General features: G+C 36.7%; 1 protein-coding gene across 1 annotated transcript in view; it reads right to left on the bottom strand.

Moving 5' to 3' along the window:
• DIP-kappa (Dpr-interacting protein kappa) overlaps positions 1 to 27,053 on the bottom strand; it is a 421,153-nt gene that overhangs the window by 375,724 nt on the left and 18,376 nt on the right. Inside the window, exon 2 of the mRNA XM_067769125.1 lies at positions 3,273 to 3,470. Within this exon, the coding sequence (XP_067625226.1) occupies positions 3,273 to 3,351 (79 nt within the window). The 5' untranslated portion in view covers positions 3,352 to 3,470. The remainder of the gene's footprint in view (positions 1 to 3,272; positions 3,471 to 27,053) is intronic.

The raw sequence follows: 27,053 nt of genomic DNA, 5'->3' as shown, positions 1-27,053 counted from the left end.
AATTTCAAAAATCGAAACATCGGATAGTCGCTGAATTGCGATTATTCGAATAACGTAAATAAATTAACTATTCGAATAGTGAAATTCGATTGTAAAAGGTACAAAAATCAAAAATCAAATATCCGATAAATCTAATAATGCGAAAATTTTTAAGAGCACCAACATATGGCCTTTTGCTATATCACTGACGGTATTATTCTGTGACGAATATTAGCAACGCTAAGGGATACTATCATCTCTAAGCCAATACTAAGCAGTGACTTGTATGCACATCAACAAGTCAATCATTATATCTATACATATATCCATACAAGCAGCGGAGAGCAAAATCACATGCATATATCTGAGATTCTCCCAAAAGTAGGCAATCATCTGTGGAAGTATCACTCACATATACCCGCGCATATGAGAAGCTATAACGTGCATCTGAGATATAGCTGGTGAGTTCATAGCTGGTAAACAAATAGTAAATCCTAGAAACGCCTAGAAATATGCAAACGTGGAATCCGAATAATATAAAAGCAGCGCCAGCTGAAACATGGCATTTAGTTTGATTTAAGCACGCTATCTGTTGAGATGAAGAAGTGTTATTTTGAAAGTAGTTTAATAACGACCATTTTGCATTATCGAATATTGTAGTTATTTATTCAACATTTTAGTGATTCGAACGTTAGCAGAAGGTTTCAAATAAGAGGAATTTCAGTAAATTCGTTACAATACTACATTTATGTGTATGTCACATATCCATACATGCATATTTTATTTATCGTACATTGTTTTAATATATGTTTGTATGAATAATATTTTATGTTTATTTCTAAGTTTTGCAATTTTTTGTTTTTGTTGCCTCAGCAGTTGTGCAACAATGAGAAATTACCAATATTCACACTTCTTGAATTCCAAATGTGTCTGTAGTACAAACGTATGTATGTATGTATATTTAAAAACCCCATTACATTTTGACTGAACCCTCGCTTTCTGACAGCTCCAACTGGAAATTATAATAAATTTGCAGTTATTTTTCGTTGAAAATTTAAATTTCGATTTTTCCCTGAATGCATCAATTGCAGCATTTCTTCCATTCAATTTATTTATTGTTCAAATAATCGTCTTTTGTTTACCGTAAATTTATAACCAACAGTGGTTTATATTGTTTTACACATAGTATATACATAAGTAATATTAACGGTGGTTTTCTCATATGATTGTTTTATTTTGTTGGTATATCACTCGCATATCCACCTAAATATGCATACGTATACATTTACATATCATATCGACTTAGGTCCGACACATAAGCAGTTTTTCATATAGATGAGTTTAACACATGCTTGTGCATTATGAGTAGATTGTACGTATTTTTATGAAGAACGGTAGAATGAGCGACACTGGCGCCATCTGATATTGAAAAGTGGCCAACTCCCCAGTTTTGTTCCAAGCAAATCATAAGAAGAAGAATTTGACATTTGCTTTGGCTAAGGGTGTTGGCACACTTTGCAAATGAAATTATTTTCCCCACTGGTTGGTAAATTTTCTAACATTTTTCGCAATTAAAAACTGCAATATAACAATCGAATACGACTCCAAATATGTTAGCAAGTATTTTTGTTGTATAGGGAGAATGTTTACAACAGTGCTTCGCGAAATTTTGTATGTGAATTGGCAAGGCGTAATAAACTTCAATTGCCAAGTCTGAAGTTCCTTCATATTTACAAACGCAACATCTTGGTTGATTGTGGCGATGTTTTTGGAATGCATACGCTTGTGATAAACGCATCTATATGAAAAGTGTCATTGTATCACCACCTTTACTTACTTATTTAATTGACGCTTAACCATTTAAATGGTTATGGCCGTCCAACAAGGCGCATCTTCTCTCTGCCAACTGGGTCCACTTGGTCCTTCCAGCGGAGTGGGGGCCGCCACCTCCCTCTGCTTCTTCTCGCTGGTCTATGTTGATGTCTATGTAAACCTCGTACAGCTCATTGTAAATCTGTTTCGGTACCCGGCGTAGCCAACGCGTAGATGTCCATAAATCTAAAATATCGACGCCTAAGTTGAATATCAACCTAACCCGACTGTCTACTCTAAAACTGCGTATTCAATACGATTCTGAGATTTTGAATAAATGTTGAAGCGAAGCGTTCTCCAAACAAATTCCACCATAAATTTATTATTATACGTTTTTTTTTAAGGTTTAGAAAGGTTCGATGTGGTCATATTAAATGGTTCCCGATAACGTACCCGATCTACGTGTATCTGACAAAAAGTCATCAACATATGTAGCACTGCCCAAAACCTTCGGAGAGTGTCTTTATAGCTACAACAACAACAACATTACGAAAAAAATTTTCTAGAAAATTTAAAAAAACTATGAATGCATTTCGTTATCGTAGTAGAAAAAGTTACTGTTTGTAACTCAAGAATGCTCTCTTGCAAAACCCTACTTTGCCCTTATCTACGTACTTAAATTCATCAGTAAAGCTTAATCTTACCCTCTTTACCTTACGAAGTATGCCTAAGCTATAAAATTCACTTCAAAATATTATGGTATCCGAAATTTTCTTCATGCATTTGAACTTAAACATTTTCAAGTGAAAGTGTATTAAATCAAAATTTTATGTTGTCACAGTGCAAAGTAGAAAGCATAAGCGTATTACAGAACCAGAACAACAACGACATGAACTTGTACAGCATCATAAAGATAACCAAGAAAAAAAACAACAAATCTGTTCAACTGCTGCAACAACTGTTGCAGTGCAATGTGACAGGATTTCCAATGGGACCAAACAAATGTTGCATACTTGCAGGCGCTCAGCATCAATGTTTGTATAGATTTACAGATTTATCATTTTTGTATTTTTGTTCTTTTCTCCAGTTTCTATGGGATTATGTATTTTTGGATTGTTAAGCATTTGATTATGCACTTTATTTATGCACACATATTTACTAGTGGATAAATATGCTTCTTTTTTTGGACTTTTACCATTGCTACTCAGTACTGGTTTTAGTATGTAATAAATGTGGAAAATTCGACGTACGTTGTTTTGTTTACTGTTAAACGCAGATAACCTAAAAAAAGACAGTAACAACAGTAAAGACCTCTCTCGACCTTGTGAATTGCCCATATGTGTAAAAAGTGTATTTAAAAGGAAATTCAACAATAGTAAAAATTAGAGTAAAATAACATAACTTTTAGTTGATTAGCCAATGATTGCTTTCTGAATCAGAATGTATGCATGTTTTTTTTTTGTGGTTCTGACTGCACTCACCTTTTGATGTTATTTCAGGCCACGCAGCAACTGCCAGCAGCAATATTATCCAATTTACAGCGAAAAGTAATGCAGCCATATTATTTGATATTTAATATTTTCCGAAATTTCCAAACTTTATTCACATTTTAAAAATCACCTTTGTTTTGCACTCTTTTTTTTATTAAATTTTAATGTACATGCACGATTAGGAATTAGCTGAAAAAAAAATTAATAAATAAGTTATTAGAGTCTGTAAAAAACAAATAAAATGTAAATTTAAAAGTGCTAATAATTTTTCCATAAAAAAAAAAAAATTAAAAAGATAGTTGGAGCCATTCACTTCCGCAGACATTTATAACGAGCTTTTTTCCAATTGGCGTCGTACCCCATTTTATTTGCTCAAAATTTCGTGGGTGGGAGGCGACCGACATGTTTTATGGCGACTCCGAACAGCATCTGTAAGGCAGATGAGTTGTCGCTGAGAAGATTTTCATGGCGGAAATACGGTGTGTGTTGTTGTGATAGTGTGCTCTATCTACCACAACGAAGATCCTGAGTTCAACACCCGGGCAAAACAATACAAATTACAAAAACAAGCTTTTTTTAATGAAAAAATAAGTTGTTCTTAGCAGGGTCGCTCGTCAGCAGTGAAATGGCAGAAACGCCGAGTGTATTTCTGCCATAAAAAGCTTCTTAGTGACACTTTATCTGCTTTGCAGATGCCGTTCGGAGGTGGTTTAAAAAATTGAGATCCCGTTCCGCCAGTTTGTAAGAAAATTTAAAAAGGAGCATGAATCATATTGGATTAGAAGCTCGCCCCGAATATCTTCAGATGTATATCGCGCCTTGTATTTATTTAATTTTCAACGGACAGACGGACATAGCTGAATCAAAATTTATATATGGTAGTCTATATCGATCTCGATTTATTTATGCCATTTCCTACTACACTTATAGAGTCAAAGTAAAAATACCCTCGGCTAGAGTTCACGTTGGTTATAAAAATCTGACACCGCATTAAGTTTTAAATGAGATCTTCTGAGTTTTTATATACCCGGTTTAGTTAGGATAGGTTATAGCTGCCCTGGTACGGGAGCTCACTAGGACAACATGAAGGAAGGTTCGTTGTGATACAACATAAAATAATGGTGACATAACTATAGCTTCTAAGTAGCTTTGCTTAGCAAATATATAGTTTCTAATGAGACCGATCTCAACCTTGGATAAATTGTCCGAAAATCCAAGTGACTCGCGACCGAAAAACTGTCGGCTAGTTCTGACAAAAGCTGCACAATCAAGCATAAAGTGACTTCATGATTCCACCTCATCATCCTCCATACAGCTGCAGCAGGATTCAATTTCCTATATATTGAGGCGCACCGCATGGATTTCCATTGAACAGTGCCCTGTCCAAACCCTAATGACCATTGATAAATGAGCCTTAATGAACTCAATCATTTCGACATAACTTTTGCCATCCACTTCCGGCCAGAAGTATCTTACTAGCCTGCAAGTGTTGGTGTCCGCCCAACGCTTGCTGAGCTGATCCGAGGTTCATTTATGCTGGAGCAGACCACAGATGGACAGTGGAATCTCGTAGTAAATACAGCTATCTCCATCTGGATGTTGTAGGCAATTGTACCAATGCGGGCTAAGAGATCCGCTTGACAGTTTCCAGGGATATCACTATGGCCCGAGACAAAGATATTCTTAATCATAAAATAGTTCGATGAAATCGCAGGTGAGGTCAGGCACTCCTAGACTACCCTCGATCGTACTATAGTTGAACTCAAGGCCTTGATAACCACACAGCTATCACAGTAGATATTAAATTCCCTAACTGTAGCAGCACTGAATAACATTTCATCCACCGGATAGCAATATTTCCACTTGGAAGACGTTGCAGTCATCAGCCAACTTAAACATGCGGCTTACAATTAGCTCTTGACAAAAGACCCTCCACCAACTTTCCGTTCAGCTTGCAGCCATCAGTGAACAAATTAACTAGTGCCCTGCCCAAGATGAGCCGTCTTCCGAACTCCTCTCTCGGGGGAATGACTTGGGTGAACGTTGCAAAGGGAGCAGTTATTGACACACAATAGTCCATCCTTTAAGCGATAAATTCGAACCTGGTAAGAAGGCTAAAATGCCCGAAGTTAGAAAGCCCATACCCCATGTCACGAGGCCTGCACAATGACCGGGCCGCGGCTGCCTTTCCCGCAATATCCACTGGGTGTATGTTCAGCATGACCTTCATTGCCAAGGTAGGTGTTGTTCTAAGAGCGCGCTTTGGTGGCACCCACAATGTCCAGTGCATTCCACCAGACCAGCATCCAATAGAGCAGAATGGACTTGACTAATATGAAATAAAACTTGCTATAATTTACTTTTAGAAAGCTATTATGAATCTAAGAACTTTTAGTTAAGCAGACTTTTAATTTTTAATTTCCACATAAGCTAATGATTCGAAGGTGCACTGATGAGCATAGGAAGATTAAGTAGTAATTACAATAGCCTTCGTACTATAGCACGACTTAGCGCACCTTAGTGATTAATTTTGACTCCGAGTGGCTTCAGAAAGAGGAGTTTTTTGTGGGGAAGCTTTTCATAGCATAAATGTACTTGGAGTGCCTCTCAAACCACAATTTCAATTTTAAAGTGCGCAATAGTTCTAATTTGTACATAGAAGTGTGAACACCGTAGTTAAGCCCCTTTTAACCGCTTATGGAAGTGCGAATAAGTGACTGTGCTGCCACATATAATGAACGACACGCTATCACTGGCAAAGGACAACAAAAACATTAAAGCCAACAAAAACAAATAGAATAAATCGCCCACTTTTTTTTCATTTTTCCATCTTCCAATGGAAGGAGCAATGCGCACCTAAGTACCTAGCTGTTGCCTACAATTAGGCATTTTAACGTCTAAATTGTTTAAAACAACTTCTATTTCGCAACCGAATATGCAGTATGCACATCGAAAAAAACATGCATACATATACAAAAGTAAAACGGCAAGATGCGGATTGCTCTTCCTAACAAAAAAACGTGTTAGAAATTGCAATAAATAAAGAATATGGCAGCAGCGCTACTTGCTCAAATTCCAGTTAAGCCCTTAGGCTAAGTACAATAATTGTTCCGCCTTATTATAAATCCTATTACAAGCTCATTATGGGATACGGTCAACACATATGTGAGGCATATTGCGCCATTTGCGAGCACCAACGAATATCAAGTATTTTTCTATGTACTTCTCCTAGCACAGTGGAGATCTACATCTCCCTCTGCTTCTAAACGCGGGTGCCGAAAGAATAATTAATTTGTATCTGTGAACTTTTCCCTCGTATGCTCCAAGGGCCTGTCGATCGTCTCTCCACAACCTTCATTATTCCGTGCCATATATCATGACATGTTTCATGAGAGCTTTGTGCAGTGTGAACGTTTTCGCATTACTTCACGGTAGCTTTCCATATCTCTCCTTATTTATGAGTCTTCTGTTGTTCATGCGTCCAGGTAACTTTTTTTTTATCTAAGTGTAGTTTCTACGATGTTACTAATTTTCTGTTATTTATTGATTATTGCTTTAACATTATTGACAGTGATTTGGTCGACACTTTCCTCGAGCAACTGTTGCGATGGATCCAGTCGCGAGCATTTGAAGAATGTGAATTTATTCGCCAGGTGGTGGCAAAGCGAATTCAAGCAATTCGCCATGCAGAAGTATGTGAAGCCAAAGGAAAATTTTCATTGATTTCGATTAACTGACATATTAAAGTACAAGGCGGTGTATGGAAAATAATAAAGAAGGAGCAATCAGCTGTTGGAATAACAACACCTGGTACTGAATTCAATTTGGATTTTTTACTTCAAGCGTGTCATAATAATAACCTGAAAAAATAAAATAACAATAAAACAAGCAAGGAAGGCTAAGTTCGGGTGTAACCGAACATTACATAACTCAGCTGGCAAATTACAGCTTGCAAAACTGGCAAAAGTGGGCGGTGCCTCGCATATTGCCCAAAATTTTACTAGTTTTCTATTCTGTGTCATAAGGCCAAGCCTCCTACCAAGTTGCATCGCTTTGTCCGTCTTTGGTAATGAATCATCTCACTTTTTTGGTTTTTCGAAATTTTCGATATCGAAAAAGTGGGCGTGGTCATAGTCCGATTTCGCTCATTTTAAATAGCGATCTGAGATGAGTGCCCAGGAACTTACATACCAAATTTCATTAAGATATCTCAAAATTTACTCAAGTTATCGTGTTTACGGGCAGTCGGACTAACGGACGGACGGACAGCTGAGTATAAATATGCGTGCCATCGCCTCTTATAAGACCGAGAACTTTCTAACATTTCGGGAGCTATAACTCAATTAGGAGTTGACATATTTCAAAGTTAAGGAGATTTTTCTTACTTTGGTTATTATTTATACTTAAAATGAACGAAACCTGTTTAGGACCACGCCCACTTTTGCATAAAAATTTTTAAGAACATTTAAAAGGAGTATAACATGCAATATAAAAACTAATTTACATCAATTCTTTAAATCGCCATCATAACATGAATTTGCAAAACTACAAAATTTTATGTTATAACTAGCACACCCGGCAGACGCGGTTCTGCCCTAAATTTGGTCTATTTGCATACATTTTAATATTTCGGCTTCGCATGCATATTTATCAGTTTTGCCAGGTTGATGCTACTAAATCGAATATCACAATGAAAATTACTTTAAAGCACTCAGCAACAGCTTTCATTTGATATTCATAATACACACACATTCTAGGGGTATCCGGATCCATGTTTTGGCCTATATCTCGAGACCCTATTCACCCTGCGGCATAAATCTTACTCTGTACTAAAGCACACATCAACAGCTTCAATTTGATAACCACAATGTAAAAACACATTCTAGTTGTATTCGGGTCCATGTTTTGGCCTACATCTCGAGACCCTAGTCACCCAGCGGTGTAAAACTTACTCTTTACTAAAGCATTCAGCAACGGCTTCAATTTGATATCCATAATATAAAACACATCCTAGTGTTACCCTGATCCACGTTTTAGCCAATATCTCGAGACCCTGGTCACTAATAGGTATGAAAACTACCCTGTACTAAGGCACTGATCAACAGTTTCAATTTGATGCCCATAATGTAAAAACACTATCTAGGCGTTCACGGGCCCACGTTTTGGCCTATATCTCGAGACCCTAGTCACACAGGGGTATGAAAATTACCCTCTACTAAAGCACTCATCAACAGCTTTCATTTGATATCCATATTCTATAACAACATTCTAGGGGTACCCGAGTCTACGTTTTGGCCTATATATCGAGACCCTGTGCGTCAATCCTTAATTTTCTTTGCTATATACCTCACGGAGCCCGAGACCTTTCAAACGCATGTAAAACCGTGGAAATCGGTTCATGCGTTCTGGATTTATAGCATAAGGAAGGAAAATCCGACTTATTTTTATATTATAGATCAGTGATTGAGAATTTTATGATTCTCTGGAGTTTTTTTTTTTTGCTATAGCTGCGGCTCTGAACATGAGCAGAGCACAGAGCAGAGCCGTAACATAAAAAATTGAAAGCATTTCTTATGCTCTGCTACGAGCTATGTACGTCGTGTTTTCGAGCGGAGCAAATAGCAGATTGGCGGCCACCCTGGTGTGATGGTAGCGTGCTCCGTCATCCAGAACGAAGGTCATGGGTTCACGCCCCGGGCAAAGCAACGTCAAAATTTTAGAAACAAGTTTTTTCAATTAGAATAAAACTTTTGTAAGCGGGGTTGCCCCTCGGCAGCACTCCTAGTGTATGTATTTCTGCCATGAAAAGCTCTTAGTGGAAACTCATCTGCCTTGCAAATACCGTTCGGACTCGGCATACAACAATGTAGGTCCCGTTCCGCCAATTTGTAGGAAAAACTCAAGAGGAGTACCACGCAAATTGGAATAGAAGGTCGTTCTATATTCTCTACGGAGTTTATCGTGCCTTACATTTTTTTTTTTAATAAATAGCAGATTAAAAACTCTAAACGAAATGCCTTTGTTGTGGAACGAGAGCGCAAAACATTATGTATATTGATATTTGCTCTCTTAGGCATTGTTATGCAGAACTTTGTCATGTCAAACGCTATCACTATCTGCTTTGTTCATATTCAGAGCCGGAGCAGTTGCAGAGCGTATTTTTCGCTGCTACTGATATGCTGGTTATGTTGTTCAGTCCATGACTATTTTGAATTTTTGTATTGTTCCTGGTTCATCTTTATTGTTATTATTTTTATACTCACCTGAGCAGAGCTCACAGAGTATATTAATTTTGTTCGCATAACGGTAATCAGTAACGACATACACTAATCGATATAGATATAGACTTCTATATATCAAAATGATCTGGGCGAAAAAAGATATTTATTTAGCCATGCCGGTCCGCCCGTCCGTCCGTCCGTAAATACGATAACTTGAGTATATTTTGAGGTATCTTGATGAAATTTGGTATGTAGGTTTCTGGGCACTTATTTCAGATCACTATTTAAAATGAACGAAATCGGGCTATAACCACGCCCACTTTTTCGATATCGAAAATTTCGAAAAACATAAAGAGTGCGATAATTCATTAAGAAAGACGGATAAAGCGATGAAACTTGGTAGGTGGGTTGACCTTATGACGCATAATAGAAAATTAATAAAATTTTGGACAATGGGCGTGGCACCGCCCACTTTTAAAGGAATGTAATTTAAGAGTTTTGCAAGCTGTAATTTGGCAGTCGTTGACGATATCATAATGAAATTTGGCAGGAACGTTACCCATACTACTATATTGACGCTGAATAAAAATTAGAAAAATCGGATGTCGAACACGCCCCCTTTTTAAAAAAAATGTCAACATTCAACTCCAGTAATGATATGGTGCAACAAAATACAAAAATAAAAGAAAATTTAAAATTGGCCGTGGGTCCGCCCTTTTCATTTAATTTGTCTAGAATACGTTTAATGTTATAAGTCGAACAAAAATTTACCAATCCTTATGAAATTTGGTATGGGCATAGATTATATGACGATAACTGTTTTCTGTGAAAATTAGAGACACATTATAGAGTCAACCCTGGTCCACATTTATTGCGATATCTCGAAAAGGCGTCCACCTATAGAACTAAGGCCCATTTCCTTTTAAATACTCTGTAATACCTTTCATTTCATACCCATGTCATACAAACACATTCCAGGGTTATCCTAGGTTCATTTTCCTACATGGTGATTTACCCTTATTTGACAAAAGATGAAGGAAAATCGTTCCAAAACACGTCACCCTTGGTCTACAATTTGGTCGATATTTCCGAAACGTATATGATATGGAATTTAGAACCACTTATAAACCATCTACGTAAGCCTACGAAAACAACGCAGCTAAGCCCTCAGCTGAGTATTTGATGTTCGGTTACCCCCGAACTTAGCTTTCCTTACTTGGTTTTACAAAGATTACTAACAAATACATTCATATATATAGATTTCTCACACCAATTTACTTCAATGCCTTCACAACATACACAAATCATTTCTACACTTTTCGTCACTTAAATTCAATAAATTTAAAATGCATTACGATATTCTCAGTTTCGCGGTATAGATGTTCATTAGAGCGCTGCAAATTGTATGGATGGACTTTTTCCCATCAGGAGTATAGCAAAAAATGTAATTACAGATGACTCTAAGAAAAATTTGCTGAAGACACCATAGCTCTAAGCCCGATTTCGAGGTCCCACTTTTGCAAAACAGATATTTTGTATTTGAATGTATGGTTTGGCCAAACAATCTCCATAGCTTCTGGAAAAATATCATATTGGGCTTACTTTAAAGGTATTCTACGTACATTTCAGAATCCTTATTAATATCTGTGTTTTTAATTTTAGTACAGATATCAGGCTTAAATTATGAGAAATTAGCCTAAAATAAATTTTCAACTATTATATTATCATTTTTAACAAATTTTTTATGGAAATTTTTTTTTCTTTACAGCTAAAATAAGTTCAGAATATTTCCAACAACTTTTATTCAGACAGTTTTTCTTTTTTCGATTTCGTTTTAGAAGAAAGAAATTGTTGCTTATTACTTGAAAATATTGGTTTTTTTTTCAAATTTTTTTTTTTCTACTAAAGCGAATTCGAAAAAAGAAAAACTCTCTGAATGAAAGTTGTTGGAAGTGCTCTGAACTTATTTTAGCTGTAAAGAAAAAAAATGGCCATAAGAAATTTGTTAAACATTATAATATATTATTTAAAATTCATTTTAGGCTAATTTCTCATAATTTAAGCCTGACATCTGTACTAAAATTCAAAAACACTATATATATTAATAGAGATTCTGAAGTGTACGTAAAATACCTTTAAAGTAAGCCCAATATCATATTTTTCCTATAATTCTATCAGAAGCTATGAAGATTGTTTGGCCAAATCCTACATTCAAATACAAAATATCTGTTGTGCAAAAGTGGGGACCCCGAAATCGGACTTAGAGCTGTGGTGCCTTCAGCAATTTTTCTTAAAATCATCTGTAGATTACGTTTTTACTATACTCCTGATGTGCAAAAAATTCGATCCGCTCTAATCTTCATATACAAATATATTCACCCACATCTTTCCAATAAGATATCTCCGATTTCTGCACAAACTATGCAAATTAACCCAAATATAGAAAAGAATGAAATTTACCAGATAAGTACGAGACGAGCAAAAAGAAAGCCAACTTAGTTTGTCGCATATTTTGAATAGCTTAAGTCATCTTTCGTATAAATTGAGCATTTGCGTACGCCAATTTGATGTGAAACGACGTTGATAAGGGCAACAAAAACATAAAAAAATTTGTGGATAAACTGACATGAGGGTAAAGTAAGGCTCTAACAGGAAGAAAGGCGCTAAGTTGCAAGAAAAACGTCAGATTTTCCATTAACCCGTTTATTTTTATTTCAAAGCTGTTGGTGTTTTGGCATTAAGTACTTAAGCAGGATTTGAGAAAACTATTACGGACAATTTTGCGTATTTGTTGGAATATCTTAGAACATTTTTTTTTTACTGAAGTGTTTTGACATGTTTACTTATTACATAGAATAATAATTTTACAATATCTTGGTAAATACAACTTTTCTGTACGTGTGTTTGTGAGTAAACATGTCCTGAACTGTACTGATTTTAAAGATGATTTAAGCTTCCAATTTGGTAGGTTTTCTTTAGGTCGTTCTTTTCGAAGAAATATTTTTATAGTGCGGTTTGCTTGGAATTTAGTACACGCACAATTCTTCGACAAGCTGAATATTCTAGACCCATTCTTTCCGGAAGGTGGACCATTTTTGCGATTTGTTTAAAAATTTTTATTAAAGCAGCCTCTCAAATAGGTATGTCTTATACATATAAAAAAGGGAATACAAACTCTGTTGGTAACTTTTTAACTCAAGATCGGATACACCAATTTTAAAAATCGTAGCTGCGTGAGTTTCATAAAGATTCGTGGATAGATTACAAATGAGGTTTAGTTCCATATGTGAACCATTTCTGAGATAAGATCAGGGTGACTCCAGAATATGTTTCTACAATATTGGTATCAAATTATATATATGATGTATATAAAATATATATATATGATGTGTTAGTGATGGTTTTAACAGGGGTTTGTGGTTAAGAAGAGTTATACAATACGCCACGGAAAGTTGTAGTAGGGAATGGTGATAAAATGGGAAAAGTGTGAGGAAAAATAGAAAGTACAGGAACATTTGGGAGGGAAGCCGGTGAAGAAAAATTGGTTGAGGGAGAGGAGTTGATGGCAGCGAAAGAGAGAAGAATCGAGTAAGTGAAAAGGGAAAGATCGTCTGTGTCTTTTCCTTTTCACTTACTGCCACTTAACTCCTCTCTCTAAACCAATTTTTCTTCATCGGCTTCCCTTCCGGACAGGAATCAAACATGGCAAACATTTTTTGCAAAAGCTGCGGTATGATTAATGCCTCTATTTACTGAGGAAGTAGATACGTTAAGGAGAGGAATATTATCGGGCAGGGGAACATCTCAATTATCTTTATACATATTAATGTGTAGGATATACATGTGTAAATATGAATGCGACTCTAAAAATTGTCTTATTGCAGTATAGTTTCGTAGTGGTCTATAGAAAAAAAAAAATATTGAAATCAGGCTGTCAGGTGAAGCAGGTATTTCTCTTTGGTAAAGAGATGCAGAATAAGAGGAAATTGAGGCGAAAGAGGAACAGGTAGTGAGAGTGTAACTGGGAGTTGTAGTAGGAGTGGTAGTAGGTTTGAATTGGATTGGAAGTGGGCGTAGAAGTAGGAGTGCGACTGAGGGTGGTAGTATGAGTGGAAATGGGTTCGAGAGTGGGAGAAAAAAAATGGAAGAAAGGATGGGAAAGAATAAGTAGAAGAATGGAAGATAAAGTAGAAGAGAATGGGATAGAGGGTGTAGAGGGGAAGAAAGGCCTACTTTAGGAATGCAGCCAAGCCAGTTTTCGGGTAGAACAAAGTCTGTCGGGTGCTCTTATATCTCAATAAAAAAAATCGCTTAATCATATCCACTTTTCTTTCCGGACACCAAATCTATGTCAACTTTTCATAAAATGTATATAGTTTGCTGGTAGGACAACTTTTGACAAAAAAATTTTAAGACTTGCGCCTCGCCTGATGCATATTAACCCCATAACGTGATATGAATGCTTAATGAAATTGTTTTACTAAAACGATTAAATATCGAAGCATCTGCTTTATAGTAAAGCCCGAATTATATTTTTTTTCATAACAGAAATAGCTCTAGAGGAGAAGTGGACTCTAATTTCCGAGAATATTTGTCTATATATATATAATTCAAATTATGTCTGTAGGTATAGATCGGGTTGCGTCCTAAGCGGATGGATCAATCACTACCAAATTTGCACCACCCACGAAATACTTTCAAAAGATGGTCGTAGGCGAAAAATAATTTCGACATCTAAACGGGGGGTGGCATCTCCATACAAATAGAGTCTTTGCTACTGCATAACTCTGAAGGTATTCATGCTAGAACATTGAAATTCAGTAAGGAGTTATATGAGGTCAATCCATAACACCACCAAAAAAATAAGGGCTGAGGGAGAAGGGGTGTGTATAGTGTTAACTACTTTGTGCTCTTTACTTTAATTTTTAAAATAATTTTTAATTGAGTTTTCGTGGTACAGAAAGAAGATGAAAGGATATTCAATTGAGAAAGTTGAAGATAGTGACGTGATTAAATTATGACACCAACACAAAATTCATGGTAGTATTTTATCCTGTTAATTTCGGTTTTTGATTTTTTATTTAAATTTTTATGGTTGTTCTTGTGGTATGAAAACGCACTGAATATAATTTTTAAAATTTATATTAAACAGTATTCAATAGGCCGGGTCGATTTGTGGGGAGGCAAAAAAATCGCCCATTGCTCTGTGAAAATCATATTCTAGGGATCAAAATAAGAAACTTTGCCGAAGGAACCATAACTCTAAAACGAATTCTATGTCCCCCCCCCCCCCCCCCCCCCCCCCCCCTTTGGGTCGTAAGGGCAAATTTTGAAAAATCCCACTTTGAAATGCCTATGTATTTTCTTTTTGGAGTTTATTTTTCTCTTTAGAAATTTATTTAGTCAGAACACATATAAAAGAAAAAATGAATTTAACTTAGTAATAGAAAAGAAATTAAAAAAAATTATTAGAAATTAGCGTTTTTACAACCCCCCTTTTAAAACCAAGGCATCACTGTGACACAATTGCAGAAAATTGCTTGTGTTGTTTTTTTTAACTCTTATACGCATAAGAGACCTATATGTCCCCGAGAAATTTTCACCATTTGCAGCAATACTGGCAACCCAAAAAACTTCTAACTTCATTTTATTTAAACTTGACTATACGTTGTAAAGTTTTACTGATTTCAACGTGGGCAAAAACCGTTATGTGTGTAAATACTCGTGGACAAAGAAGCAGAAATCCCTTTAGCAAGTCGTCAGTATTTAGAACTTTTTAATTCTATCTAAAGAATATATCTCGATCATTTTTTACTTGATTTATACTCACTGGTAAGTAAAATTAATACTTTATTATATACTTTTCGTTTTTTCGCAAAATTCATGAAAATTTAGCAAAAAACAAGTAAGGAAGGCTAAGTTCGGGTGTAACCGAACATAACATACTCAGTTGAGAGCTATGGAGACAAAATAAGGAAAATCAATCTGGGGTAACCCTGGAATGTGATTGTATAACATGTGTATCAAATGAAAGGTATTAAAGAGTATTTTAAGAGAGAATAGGCCATAGTTCTATGGATGAACGCCATTTAGGGATATCGCCATAAAGGTAGACCAGGGCTGACTCTAGAATTTGTTTGTACGATATGGGTATCAAATGAAAGGTGTTACTGAGCATTTTAAGAGGCAGTGGGCCTTAGGTCTATCGGTGGAAGCCTTTTCGAGATGTCCCCATTAAGGTGGACCAGGGGTGATTCTATAATGTGTTTGTACGATATGGGTATCAAATGAAAGCTGTTAATGAGTATTTTGAAAAGAAGTGATCCTTAGTTCCATAGGTGGACGCCGTTTCGAGATATCGCCATAAAGGTGGACCAGGGGTGTCTCTAGAATGTGTTTGTACGATATGGGAATCAAATGAAAGGTGTTACTGAGCATTTTAAGAGGGAGTGGGCATTAGGTCTATAGGTGGACGCCTTTTCGAGATATCGCCATTAGGGTGGGCCAGGGGTGACTCTAGAATGTTTGTACGGTATGGGTATCAAACGAAAGGTGTTACTGAGCATTTTAAGAGGGAGTGGGCATTAGGTCTATAGGTGGGCGCCTTTTCGAGATATCGCCATTAGGGTGGGCCAGGGGTGACTCTAGAATGTGTTTGTACGATATGTGCATCAAACAAAAGGTGTTACTGAGCATTTTAAGAGGGAGTGGGCATTAGGTCTATAGGTGGACGCCCTTTCGAGATATCGCCATTAGGGTGGGCCAGGGGTGACTCTAGAATGTTTGTACGATATGGGTATCAAACGAAAGGTGTTACTGAGCATTTTAAGAGGGAGTGGGCATTAGGTCTATAGGTGGACGCCTTTTCGAGATATCGCCATTAGGGTGGGCCAGGGGTGACTCTAGAATGTGTTTGTACGATATGGGTATCAAATGAAAGGTGGTAAGGAGTATTTTAAAAGGGAGTAATCCTTAGTTCTATAGGTGGACGCCTTTTCGAGATATCGCCATAAAGGTGGACCAAGGGTGACTCTAGAATGTTTGTACGATATGGGTATCAAACGAAAGGTGTTACTGAGCATTTTAAGAGGGAGTGGGCATTAGGTCTATAGGTGGACGCCTTTTCGAGATATCGCCATTAGGGTGGGCCAGGGTGACTCTAGAATGTGTTTGTACGATATGGGTATCAAATGAAAGGTGGTAATGAGTATTTTAAAAGGGAGTAATCCTTAGTTCTATAGGTGGACGCCTTTTCGAGATATCGCCATAAAGCTGGACCAAGGGTGACTCTAGAATGTTTGTACGGTATGGGTATCAAACGAAAGGTGTTACTGAGCATTTTAAGAGGGAGTGGGCATTAGGTCTATAGGTGGACGCCTTTTCGAGATATCGCCATTAGGGTGGGCCAGGGTGACTCTAGAATGTGTTTGTACGATATGGGTATCAAATGAAAGGTGGTAATGAGTATTTTAAAAGGGAGTAATCCTTAGTTCTATAGGTGGACGCCTTTTCGAGATATCGCCATAAAGGTGGACCAAGGGTGACTCTAGAATGTTTGTACGATATGGGTATCAAACGAAAGGTGTTACTGAGCATTTTCAGAGGGAGTGGGCATTAGGTCTATAGGTGGACGCCTTTTCGAGATATCGCCATTAGGGTGGGACAGGGGTGACTCTAGAATGTTTGTATGATATGGGTATCAAACGAAAGGTGTTACTGAGCATTTTAAGAGGGAGTGTACATTAGGTCTATAGGTGGACGCCTTTTCGAGATATCGCCATTAGGGTGGGCCAGGGGTGACTCTAGAATGTTTGTACGATATGGGTATCAAACGAAAGGTGTTACTGAGCATTTTAAGAGGGATTGGACATTAGGTCTATAGGTGGACGCCTTTTCGAGATATCGCCATTAGGGTGGGCCAGGGTGACTCTAGAATGTGTTTGTACGATATGGGTATCAAATGAAAGGTGGTAATGAGTATTTTAAAAGGGAGTAATCCTTAGTTCTATAGGTGGACGCCTTTTCGAAATATCGCCATTAGGGTGGGCCAGGTGTGACTCTAGAATGTTTGTACGATATGGGTATCAAACGAAAGCTGTTACTGAGCATTTTAAGAGGGAGTGGGCATTAGGTCTATAGGTGGACGCCTTTTCGAGATATTGCCATTAGGGTGGGCCAGGGGTGACTCCAGAATGTTTGTACGATATGGGTATCAAACGAAAGGTGTTACTGAGCATTTTAAGAGGGAGTGGACACTAGGTCTATAGGTGGACGCCTTTTCGAGATATCGCCATTAGGGTGGGCCAGGGGTTACTCTAGAATGTTTGTACGATATGGGTATCAAACGAAAGGTGTTACTGAGCATTTTAAGAGAGAGGGGGCATTAGTTCTATAGGTGGACGCCTTTTCGAGATATCGCCATTAGGGTGGGACAGGGGTGACTCTGGTATGTTTTTGTACGATATGGATATCAAATTAAAGGTATTAATGTGGGTTTTAAAAGCGAGTGGCCCTTAGATGTATATGTGAAGGCGTTCTCGTGATATCCACCAAAATGTGGACCAGGTGATCCAGAAAATCATCTGTCGGGTACTGCTAATTTATTTATATATGCAATACCACTAACAGTATTCCTGCCAAGATTCCAAGGGCTGTTGATTTCGCCTTGTAGAACTTTTTCATTTTCTTCTACTTAATATGGTAGGTGTCACACCCATTTTACAAAGATTTTTCCAAAGCTATATTTTGCGTCAACAAACCAATCCAGTTACCATGTTTCATCCCTTTTTTCGTATTTGGTATAGAATTATGGCATTTTTTTCATTTTTCGTAATTTTCGATATCGATAAAGTGGGCGTGGTTATGGTCAGATTTCGCCCATTTTTTATACCAAGAAAAAGTGAGCTCAGGTAAGTACGTGGGCTAAGTTTAGTAAAGATATATCGGATTTTGCTCAAGTTATTGTGTTAATGGCCGAGCGGAAGGACAGACGGTGGACTGTGTATAAAAACTGGGCGTGGCTTCCACCGATTTCGCCCATTTTCACAGAGAACAGTTACCGTCATAGAATCTATGCTCCTACCAAATTTGAGAAGGATTGGTAAATTTTTGTTCGACTTATGGCAATAAAAGTATTCTAGACAAACTAAATGAAAATGGGCGGAGCCACGCCCATTTTGAAATTTTCTTTTATTTTTGTATTTTGTTGCATCATATCATTACTGGAGTTGAATTTTGACTTAATTTACTTATATACAGTAAAGATATTAAATTTTTTGTTAAAATTTGAATTTAAAAAAATTTTTTTTTAAAAAGTGGGCGTGTTCTTAATCCAATTTTGCCAATTTTTATTTAGCACATATAGAGTAATAGTAGTAACGTTCCTGCCAAATTTCATCATGATATCTTCAACGACTGCCAAATTACAGCTTGCAAAACTTTTAAATTACCTTCTTGTAAAAGTGGGCGGGGCCACGCCCATTGTCCAAAATCTTACTAGTTTTCTATTCTGCGTCATAACATCAACCCATCTACCAAGTTTCGTCGCTTTATCTGTCTTTTGTAATGAGTTATCGCACTTTTTCGGTTTTTCGAAATTTTCGATATCGAAAAAGTGGGCGTGGTTATAGTCCGATATCGTTCATTTTAAATAGCGATCTGAGATGAGTGCTCAGGAACGTACATACCAAATTTCATCAAGATACCTCAAAATTTACTCAAGTTATCGTGTTAACGGACGGACGGACGGACGGACGGACGGACGGACGGACATGGCTCAATCAAATTTTTTTTCGATCCTGATTATTTTGATATATGGAAGTCTATATCTATCTCGATTCCTTTATATATGTACAACCAACCGTTATCCAATCAAACTTAATATACTCTGTGAGCTCTGCTCAACTGAGTATAAAAAAAAAACGCAAAGGAACACGGGTGTCACTATATGCATCAAAAGAGATTTTTGGTTTCAACTATTAATATTTTATGCTTTGTAATTATTTCATGTTTTCACTATTTTCGTATATTTTGGTGTCAAAAATGTCTTTAAGTCGACAGAGAGAATTCTCGTTGTGGGAACAAGAAATTATAGAAATCGACGAGGATGGTTTGCACCTCGATGAAGAGGACCAAACATGTTTAGCTCAAGGTCTGGATGCCGGGTGACTGCCATTGAAATTGAACCTTGCTCAACCCCTCTTGAGCAAGATGTAATTCAAAACCAGCCACCCAGTGCTAGTGCCCCATCTTTTAACTGGCGAAAAAATGCGTATTTGCCCCATAATTTTCTGGAGGAAAAAGAACACGATTTCGGTAAGGTTCTTATTGCTGATAGCAACCGCACTTCTGATGAGGAATTGACTCCTGTAAACATTTTCGATAAGGTTGCTGACTTCGAAATCTCAATTGATAAGATTGTAGTTCCTGAATCAATACGTAATGCTGAACAAAACGGCCGATCTTTTATTATCAGTAATGAAGAGGCGAAAGCTTTCTTCGGAATGAACTATGTAATGAGCTACCATTGCTTACCTACATTTCGGAACTATTGGTCTACAGATAGTGATATGGGAGTTCCTTACATTGCTAATGTGCGGACTATAAGCCGTTTCGAAGAAATACGAAGAAACTTGCATTTTAGTGACATTTTCTAAGGAGCCGCGTAGGACCGATCTAAATTATGATAGAGCATTCAAAATACGCCCCGTTTTGGAGTACTTCAATCGAACTTTTCAAAGCTCTATGACCAATACCAACACCCAGGCAATAGACGAACATATGGTTAAGTTCAAAGGTCACTATATAATGAGACAATATGTGAAGAATAAGCACATAAAATGGGGATTCAAATTATGGTGCAGGGTGGATTCTTCTACGGGATATTTACTTAAGTTTGACATATATACTGGGAGAAAAAATAGCGGTCCTGAAACTGGTTTGGGGGAATCGGTGGTGTTGCAATTGTGTGAAAATTTACAGGGTTTACGTTGCGAACTATACTTTGACAATTTTTTCAACTCTCCTAATCTTCAGTACCAATTGACAAAAATGAATATAAAAGCTTGTGGTACAGTACGATCAAATAGAAAAAATATTCCAAAGAACGTGGCAGCTGACAAAAGTATGAAACGGGGTGACATTTTCATGACCAGTAGCAATGGAATTTCTTTCATAAAATGGATGGATAACAAAGCTGTATTTACATTGACAAATTAATTATCTCCCATACCGACATCTACAGTCAAGAGGCGGGCTCAAGGTAGTGGTGACAAGATGAGTGTACCGGCCCTGAAGTTGTTGTAAATTACAATAGAAACATGGGAGGGGTCGATTGGACCAAAAAAAAAGCATGCTACGAAGTGGATAGAAAGGCTAAAATAAAATACTACCTACGATTAATGTTCGACATGCTGGATATCGCTATGAATAATTCGTATATAATTTATTGCAAGCTGAACGAAACTAAACGCATCAAAGGAAGTTTCATTTCAATTCTAGGATTTCGCCAGGTAGTAGCTCGGTTGCTAATTGGCAGTTTTAAATCTCGCGGTCTTTGAAGTCAGTTGTTATGACAACAAAGCGAATATATCTAGCTTGTATGTACGGAGCGCCCTCACATATAATGAAGAAGGTAAATAACAGGAAAAGATGCGTACAGTGTGCAAAAAATCGTGTAGAGAATCGCACAAATAACACTTGCTCTACATGTAATGCTCATTTATGTTACACTTCAGAACGTAATTGCTTTGCAGAATATCACTAATATTTATTATATTAAAGTACTTAATAGAAAGATTGTTATCCCTAACATAATTTGTGTTTATTTTAAAACAAATCTGCGCAACTACTTTTCTTTCTAGAAATAAAATCATGTATACCTTATCGCATATAGGGACATATATGTCCCCTTTGAAAAAACACATAAATATAAAAATTAAAATTTTTTTTTTTAATTTTATGTTGAACTAAACCAATATAAAAAGATACAAACCAAAAAAATTATTGTTACTACCTTGGCTTCCTTATAAACGTATAAGGGTTAAGCCACCGCAAGAAACAGCAGGTAGAATTGAAATTGCCCCTACCCAAAAGTTCAACCCAAAGGGGGGCGGGGGGGGGGGGGACATCGGAATTCGTTTTAGAGGTATGGTTCTTTCGGCAAAGTTTCTTATTTTGATCCCCATAATACGATTTTCACAGAGCAATGAGCGATTTTTAAATCGACCCGCCCTAGTATTCAAGGATGTGATGATTCGGAGCAGGACCGTGTGCACATTTGCTGAAACCGGTAGATAGTTTGTAATTGGTTCAGGCAACTAAAACAAATTTTCTTTGGTAGCACGTCACTTAGTTGGACTTCTATTTGCGGTATTGTATTGGTCAGTAGCTCTGTGATACGAAAAGCGCCATACTCAGCAATTGTATTAAATATAGATATAGGTCCGTTGTTAGGATCGCCAATATATTTGGTAATAAACCAAATATTTATAAATATAGTGTTAACAACTTTGTACTCTTTACTTTAATTTTTAAAATAATTTTTAATTGAGTTTTTGTGTAAACTTAAAAATGAATAACTTCAAAAGAGAAAAAAAGAAAATTCTTATTAGTATTAAAATATTTAAACTCAAAAATAAATAAAAATAAATTTAAAAAAAAAAAATTAATATTTGGTTTATTACCAAATAGTGTGGCACCTCCAATACAATTGGAATATATCATACTGCATATTCTGGATGTCGTTATGGTAGGATAATGAAAATTTGTAAGGAGCTATATGACGTTAAGTCCTAACACCTCCAGTAAAATTTGGAATTGGGGAAAAGGGGGCGTGGCACCTTCCCTATAAATGGAATTTTTCAGCACTATGCCTGCCGTGCTGTTATTTTAACAGCTAAAATTTGACTGCAGATTTGAGTTTGCTGTTTCCTTTTGGCCGTTTTGTAATCTGCCGCCGTTAAAAAATTGTTATTAACTTCAGTCTATCGATATCTTCTATGTCTGCATATATAAAATTAAAACAAATAAACTTGAAGTGCAAGTTCAGCATGCGGGAAAGCATGCCCGTGAAAATTGAAAGCGTAAAATACCTGTTATGGAATCGCCACTCAACCAGCCATCACTATAAATAATTAAAAAAAAAAAACAAATAAAGGTGTCTAAGTTCGGGTGTATCCGAACATTATATACTCAGCGTGAGCTTCAGTTGTACCTTTCATTTCAGATAAATTACTTCTTTATATAACACGTGGCACCGCCCGTTTAAAAAAAATTTCTCCCCATTTCCTCATACAATAAAACTCTTTTTGGCTAAGATATAGCTTATTATTTTCGTCTACGACCCTTTTAAAAATCTTTTATATAAAAGTGGACGTGGTCTTTAACCGATCTCGACCATTTTTTCTAGAATTATTTCCTGCTATAGGGAAAAATTTTGCACCAAATTTTATTACGGTCCGTTAATTTTTCTTCGAGTTATGGCTCCAGAAACATAGAAAAATGCTTAGTCATAAAAGGGGCGGTACCACGCCCATTTTTTAAATTTTGAAGTTTTTACTATTTATTGTTATAAATGCACTTGTGAAATGAAATGCTATTGACATAAAGATCTTTTTTGCAAAGATATAGCTTATCTTATTCGTCCACAACCCTTTTAAAAATTTTTATATAAAAGTGGGCGTGGTCCTTAACCGATTACGTTAATTTTTCTTCAAAGCATTCCTTATAGCAAAGGTAACCTCTCTGTTTTGTTACGATAGTTTTGACGATTTTTGATTTATGATTAATAATATTTGTAAAATTGATTTTATCACAATTGGGCGGTGCCACGCCAATTTTAAAAAAATGTTTTAAAATTTTTATCAAGAGTCTAAATATCAGTCCACACGTCAAATTTCAACATTCTAGATGTTTTATTTACTAAATAATCAGGTTTTTGTGTTTTCCAAAATGGTATATATATAAAAAGTGGGCGTGGTTATCATCCGATTTCGCTCATTTTCAATACCAATCTATTCTGCGCCCAGATAATTTTGTGTACCAAATTTGGTGAAGATATCTCAATATTTATTCAAGTTATCGCGTTAACGGACAGACGAACAGACGGCCAGATTGACGGACGGACATGGCTCAATCAAAGTTTTTTTCTATACTGATGATTTTGATATATGGAAGCCTAAATCTATCTCGATTCCTTTATACCTCTACAAAGCACTCTGAGTATAAAAACAGCTGACTAATTCAAGTGAAATGTCTTATTTTGAAAATGAAAAGCTTTTAGAAGTGCGATCGTATCAAAATAATAATAATTATTATTAATGCCAAAATCCAAGACACATCAGGAATTCCTCCTCATCGGTTGATCGTTAAAAAAGGCTCCATAATAATTATGCTTCGTAATTTGGATCCTCCATGATTTTGTCGGGAAATTTCTAAGACAACAAAGTCTTAATACCAAGGATTCCCTTTTAAACGCCTCCTGTTTCCCATTAAATTGGCTTTCGCAATGTCTATCAATAAAGCTCAAGGACAGTTATTAGCTATAGTAGAGTCAATCTTACCGACTCATGTTTCACACATGGCCAATTATAATTAGCCTCCTCCAGAGTTGCTCATCGATATATATTTTTATTTATACTCCAAATAATATTAAAAAAAATATTGTATATCCTGTGATTTTCATCAGTACCTAAATTCGCTAATACAATACATAAATTTAAAATTTTTGTTATTTATTTTGCATATTTTTATAGAAACGTGGGGTGAAACCCACGGGCATAAGCTAGTTTCCTATAAAAACTAAATTCTCGTGCCGCATGTTTATGTATGTGAGAGGAAGTTTTATGCAATTGCCAAACGATATGCTTATCAATCAAACTTTGTCTACTTAGGCCGATGTGTGTGATATACATTTAATCTTTTAGATATTTTTACTGGAATAGGCACCCTAAGGACATAGAGGTTTAGCAGCTTATATTGAAAAGGGCTGTAAAAACTGTAAGCGAACATCTCTAACCCTGATAGCCCTCTATTATTGGCATACAAAATTTTTAATTTATATTATATTTTTTTAACTCAACATGCTTAGAATCGGAAATAGGCAATACGGTACGAAAATCTATTTTTCGTTACCTTGATTTTTTTCTTTCATAAACAGGTAGTTCTTAACCACTTTTTCTTTTACATACAAATACGGTCAATATTTATATGTATAACCAAAGTGAAATAATTTCCCAATCTGGGAAATACATCCCAAAAATGCAGGTAAGTTTTTTTAGCTTACAATTTTTTTAGGTTTTTAATTTTATGTTATATTTTTTATCTTTCAAACAACTACCAGTAGAATGTGAGCCGTAATTATGTCTCTATGGTTTCATAAGCTACAAGATTAAGTCACTATCGGATCCAAGAGAAAGACTATAAAGTCACTATCGGATCCAAGAGAAAGACTAGAAAGTAAACTGCTTTAATTAAATTATTTGAGAATTAGGGCGAAGTCGAGAGGCTTGGTTGAGTGATATAATCCGTCAAGAATTAGCACACGTTAGGTTAAGATGCCAGAGTAGGCCGCTATCATAAAATATTATCAAACCTAATTAAAGTGGTGGGAGAAGTTGACTGGATATTCACCTATCTGCTTTAAATTCCTTAGCCCCAATTGAGCTTAAGAAACATTTGGTTAACAGCTTCTTCTAAAGAAGTACACATCTTCATAATTTCATAAGAAATAACTCAACGGTTGCCGGCACTGTTCTATTAAACAGTTGTTTGTGGGAAGAAACAATCTTCGAAATGTGGGCTTTTCTGTCATCATTTTACAGTACGAGAATAAATCACATTTAGTGTTATCGAATTTTGCTTTCTTTAAATCTGCTTTATTGTGAATGTGCCATAATTGAAAATTTCTCCAGGGGGCTGAATTCATAGACGAAAGAATTTCACACTAGCAAAGTGGCTTTTTAGCTTTTATCTTCTGGCGACGTTTTTCTTCTGGAACCATGCTTCGCCCCATTCCAAAGCGGGACTCACTCACAATCGTCAACATCCTCTAACTTGAGTTTAAGGCAACTAGCAGTTTCTATTGGGATGGACTAAAGAGTCAAGAGTCTTACAAGCGTTGGTTACATATTGCAATAGAAAAGATTTTAGCGTACTGTGGACACGCATATGTAATATTCAGGACATACATACATTATTCGTATGTCGGGGTTGTTTCTAGTGATCGTGGATATGCAAGAATACCTCTAGTGCAAGCTTCGGGTATTAGGATCTGAGAGAGTGATTCGACGGATATTTATCGGCAAAAGCCTTTACCGGTTCATCGTGGGAAATACCGGTTCATCGTATGATCAGGTTCAAATAGCTGAATTTTCACGCGCCGGAATTTGTCATAGTGCTTGTGGAGATGACTCCTTATGCCTCTACCAGGCGTGGCCCTTTCTATCAGATGCCCAGGTTTTTTGGGTCTTTAACAGAAACTATTTGTTCGACATTTTATTTATCTCCATTATGTGGATTATTTCTGCCTCACTGCGTAGAAAGTGTTCTAGCGATATAAAAAGACATATCGTTGTATATCTGAATCACTGTTTTGACATGCCCAAAGCTTGCTTTAGTATGTAGCACATTAGCGGCTGCCCAATTGTTTTATAGTTAGCTATTAAGGTTACTTTGTATTTTCCACAAGTGCTTTCAGTATAAGACTTGAGGATTTTGTCACGACTCTGAAACACCCAATATTTTTGGATGCTGGACAGTCCAATATTTTCGACGTTTGATGCGTCCACCGCTTGAGTTAGATCGCCGAGGATTTGGTCGATGTAGTGCCATACGCAAGACCAAAAAACTGTAAGGACTAGGGAGATAAAAAAAAAATATAAAAAAAATATATGTAAGGCGCGTTAAATTCCGAAGGAATTTCAGGCCAAGCTTGTCTTCTAATTTGCGTCGTGCTCCTTTTTATTTTTCCTACAAATTGGAGGGAACAAACGGCATCTGCAAGGCGGATAAGTTTTCATTGAGAAGCTTTTCATTGTAGGAATACACTCGGAGTGCTTGCCAAATCAATGCCGAAGAGCGATCCCACTTACTTAGATAAACTTTTTTTTTCGAATTGAAAAAACACGTTGCTAAGTTTTTGATGTTGCTTTGCCGGAAACTTGAACCCAAAGTCTTTGGTGTGGTAGTAGAAGCACGCTTTTACCATACCACGATGGACGCCTAGGAAGATATCTGCTTATTTAACAGCCAAGCTCGTCAATGGGAGGGTCAGGACCTGTTGCCATTATCATGCCGTGATCGGCGTAGGAAACAGTGGTAATTCCTTCGTTTGGGGAAGGTAGCTCCGAAATGTAAAAGACAAACAAAAGTGTTCAAATGACACCACCCTGCGGCATTCCTAATTTCATTATTCTTGAAGTTTGTGTTACATTCCTGAACTGGACCGGTGCCAGACGAATACACCGATAATTGGCCGTTCACCTCTTGAGACTAGTATAGACCCTCCAAGTCTTGCAGTAATGTGCTCTGTGCCGATGTGCTGCCTGATGTG

The sequence above is a fragment of the Eurosta solidaginis genome, chromosome 2, assembly GCF_040869045.1.
Source record: "Eurosta solidaginis isolate ZX-2024a chromosome 2, ASM4086904v1, whole genome shotgun sequence".
Classification (NCBI taxonomy): domain Eukaryota; kingdom Metazoa; phylum Arthropoda; class Insecta; order Diptera; family Tephritidae; genus Eurosta; species Eurosta solidaginis.
The sequence above is the reverse complement of the archived record's forward strand: the minus strand, read 5'-3'. Positions and strand labels throughout refer to the sequence as shown.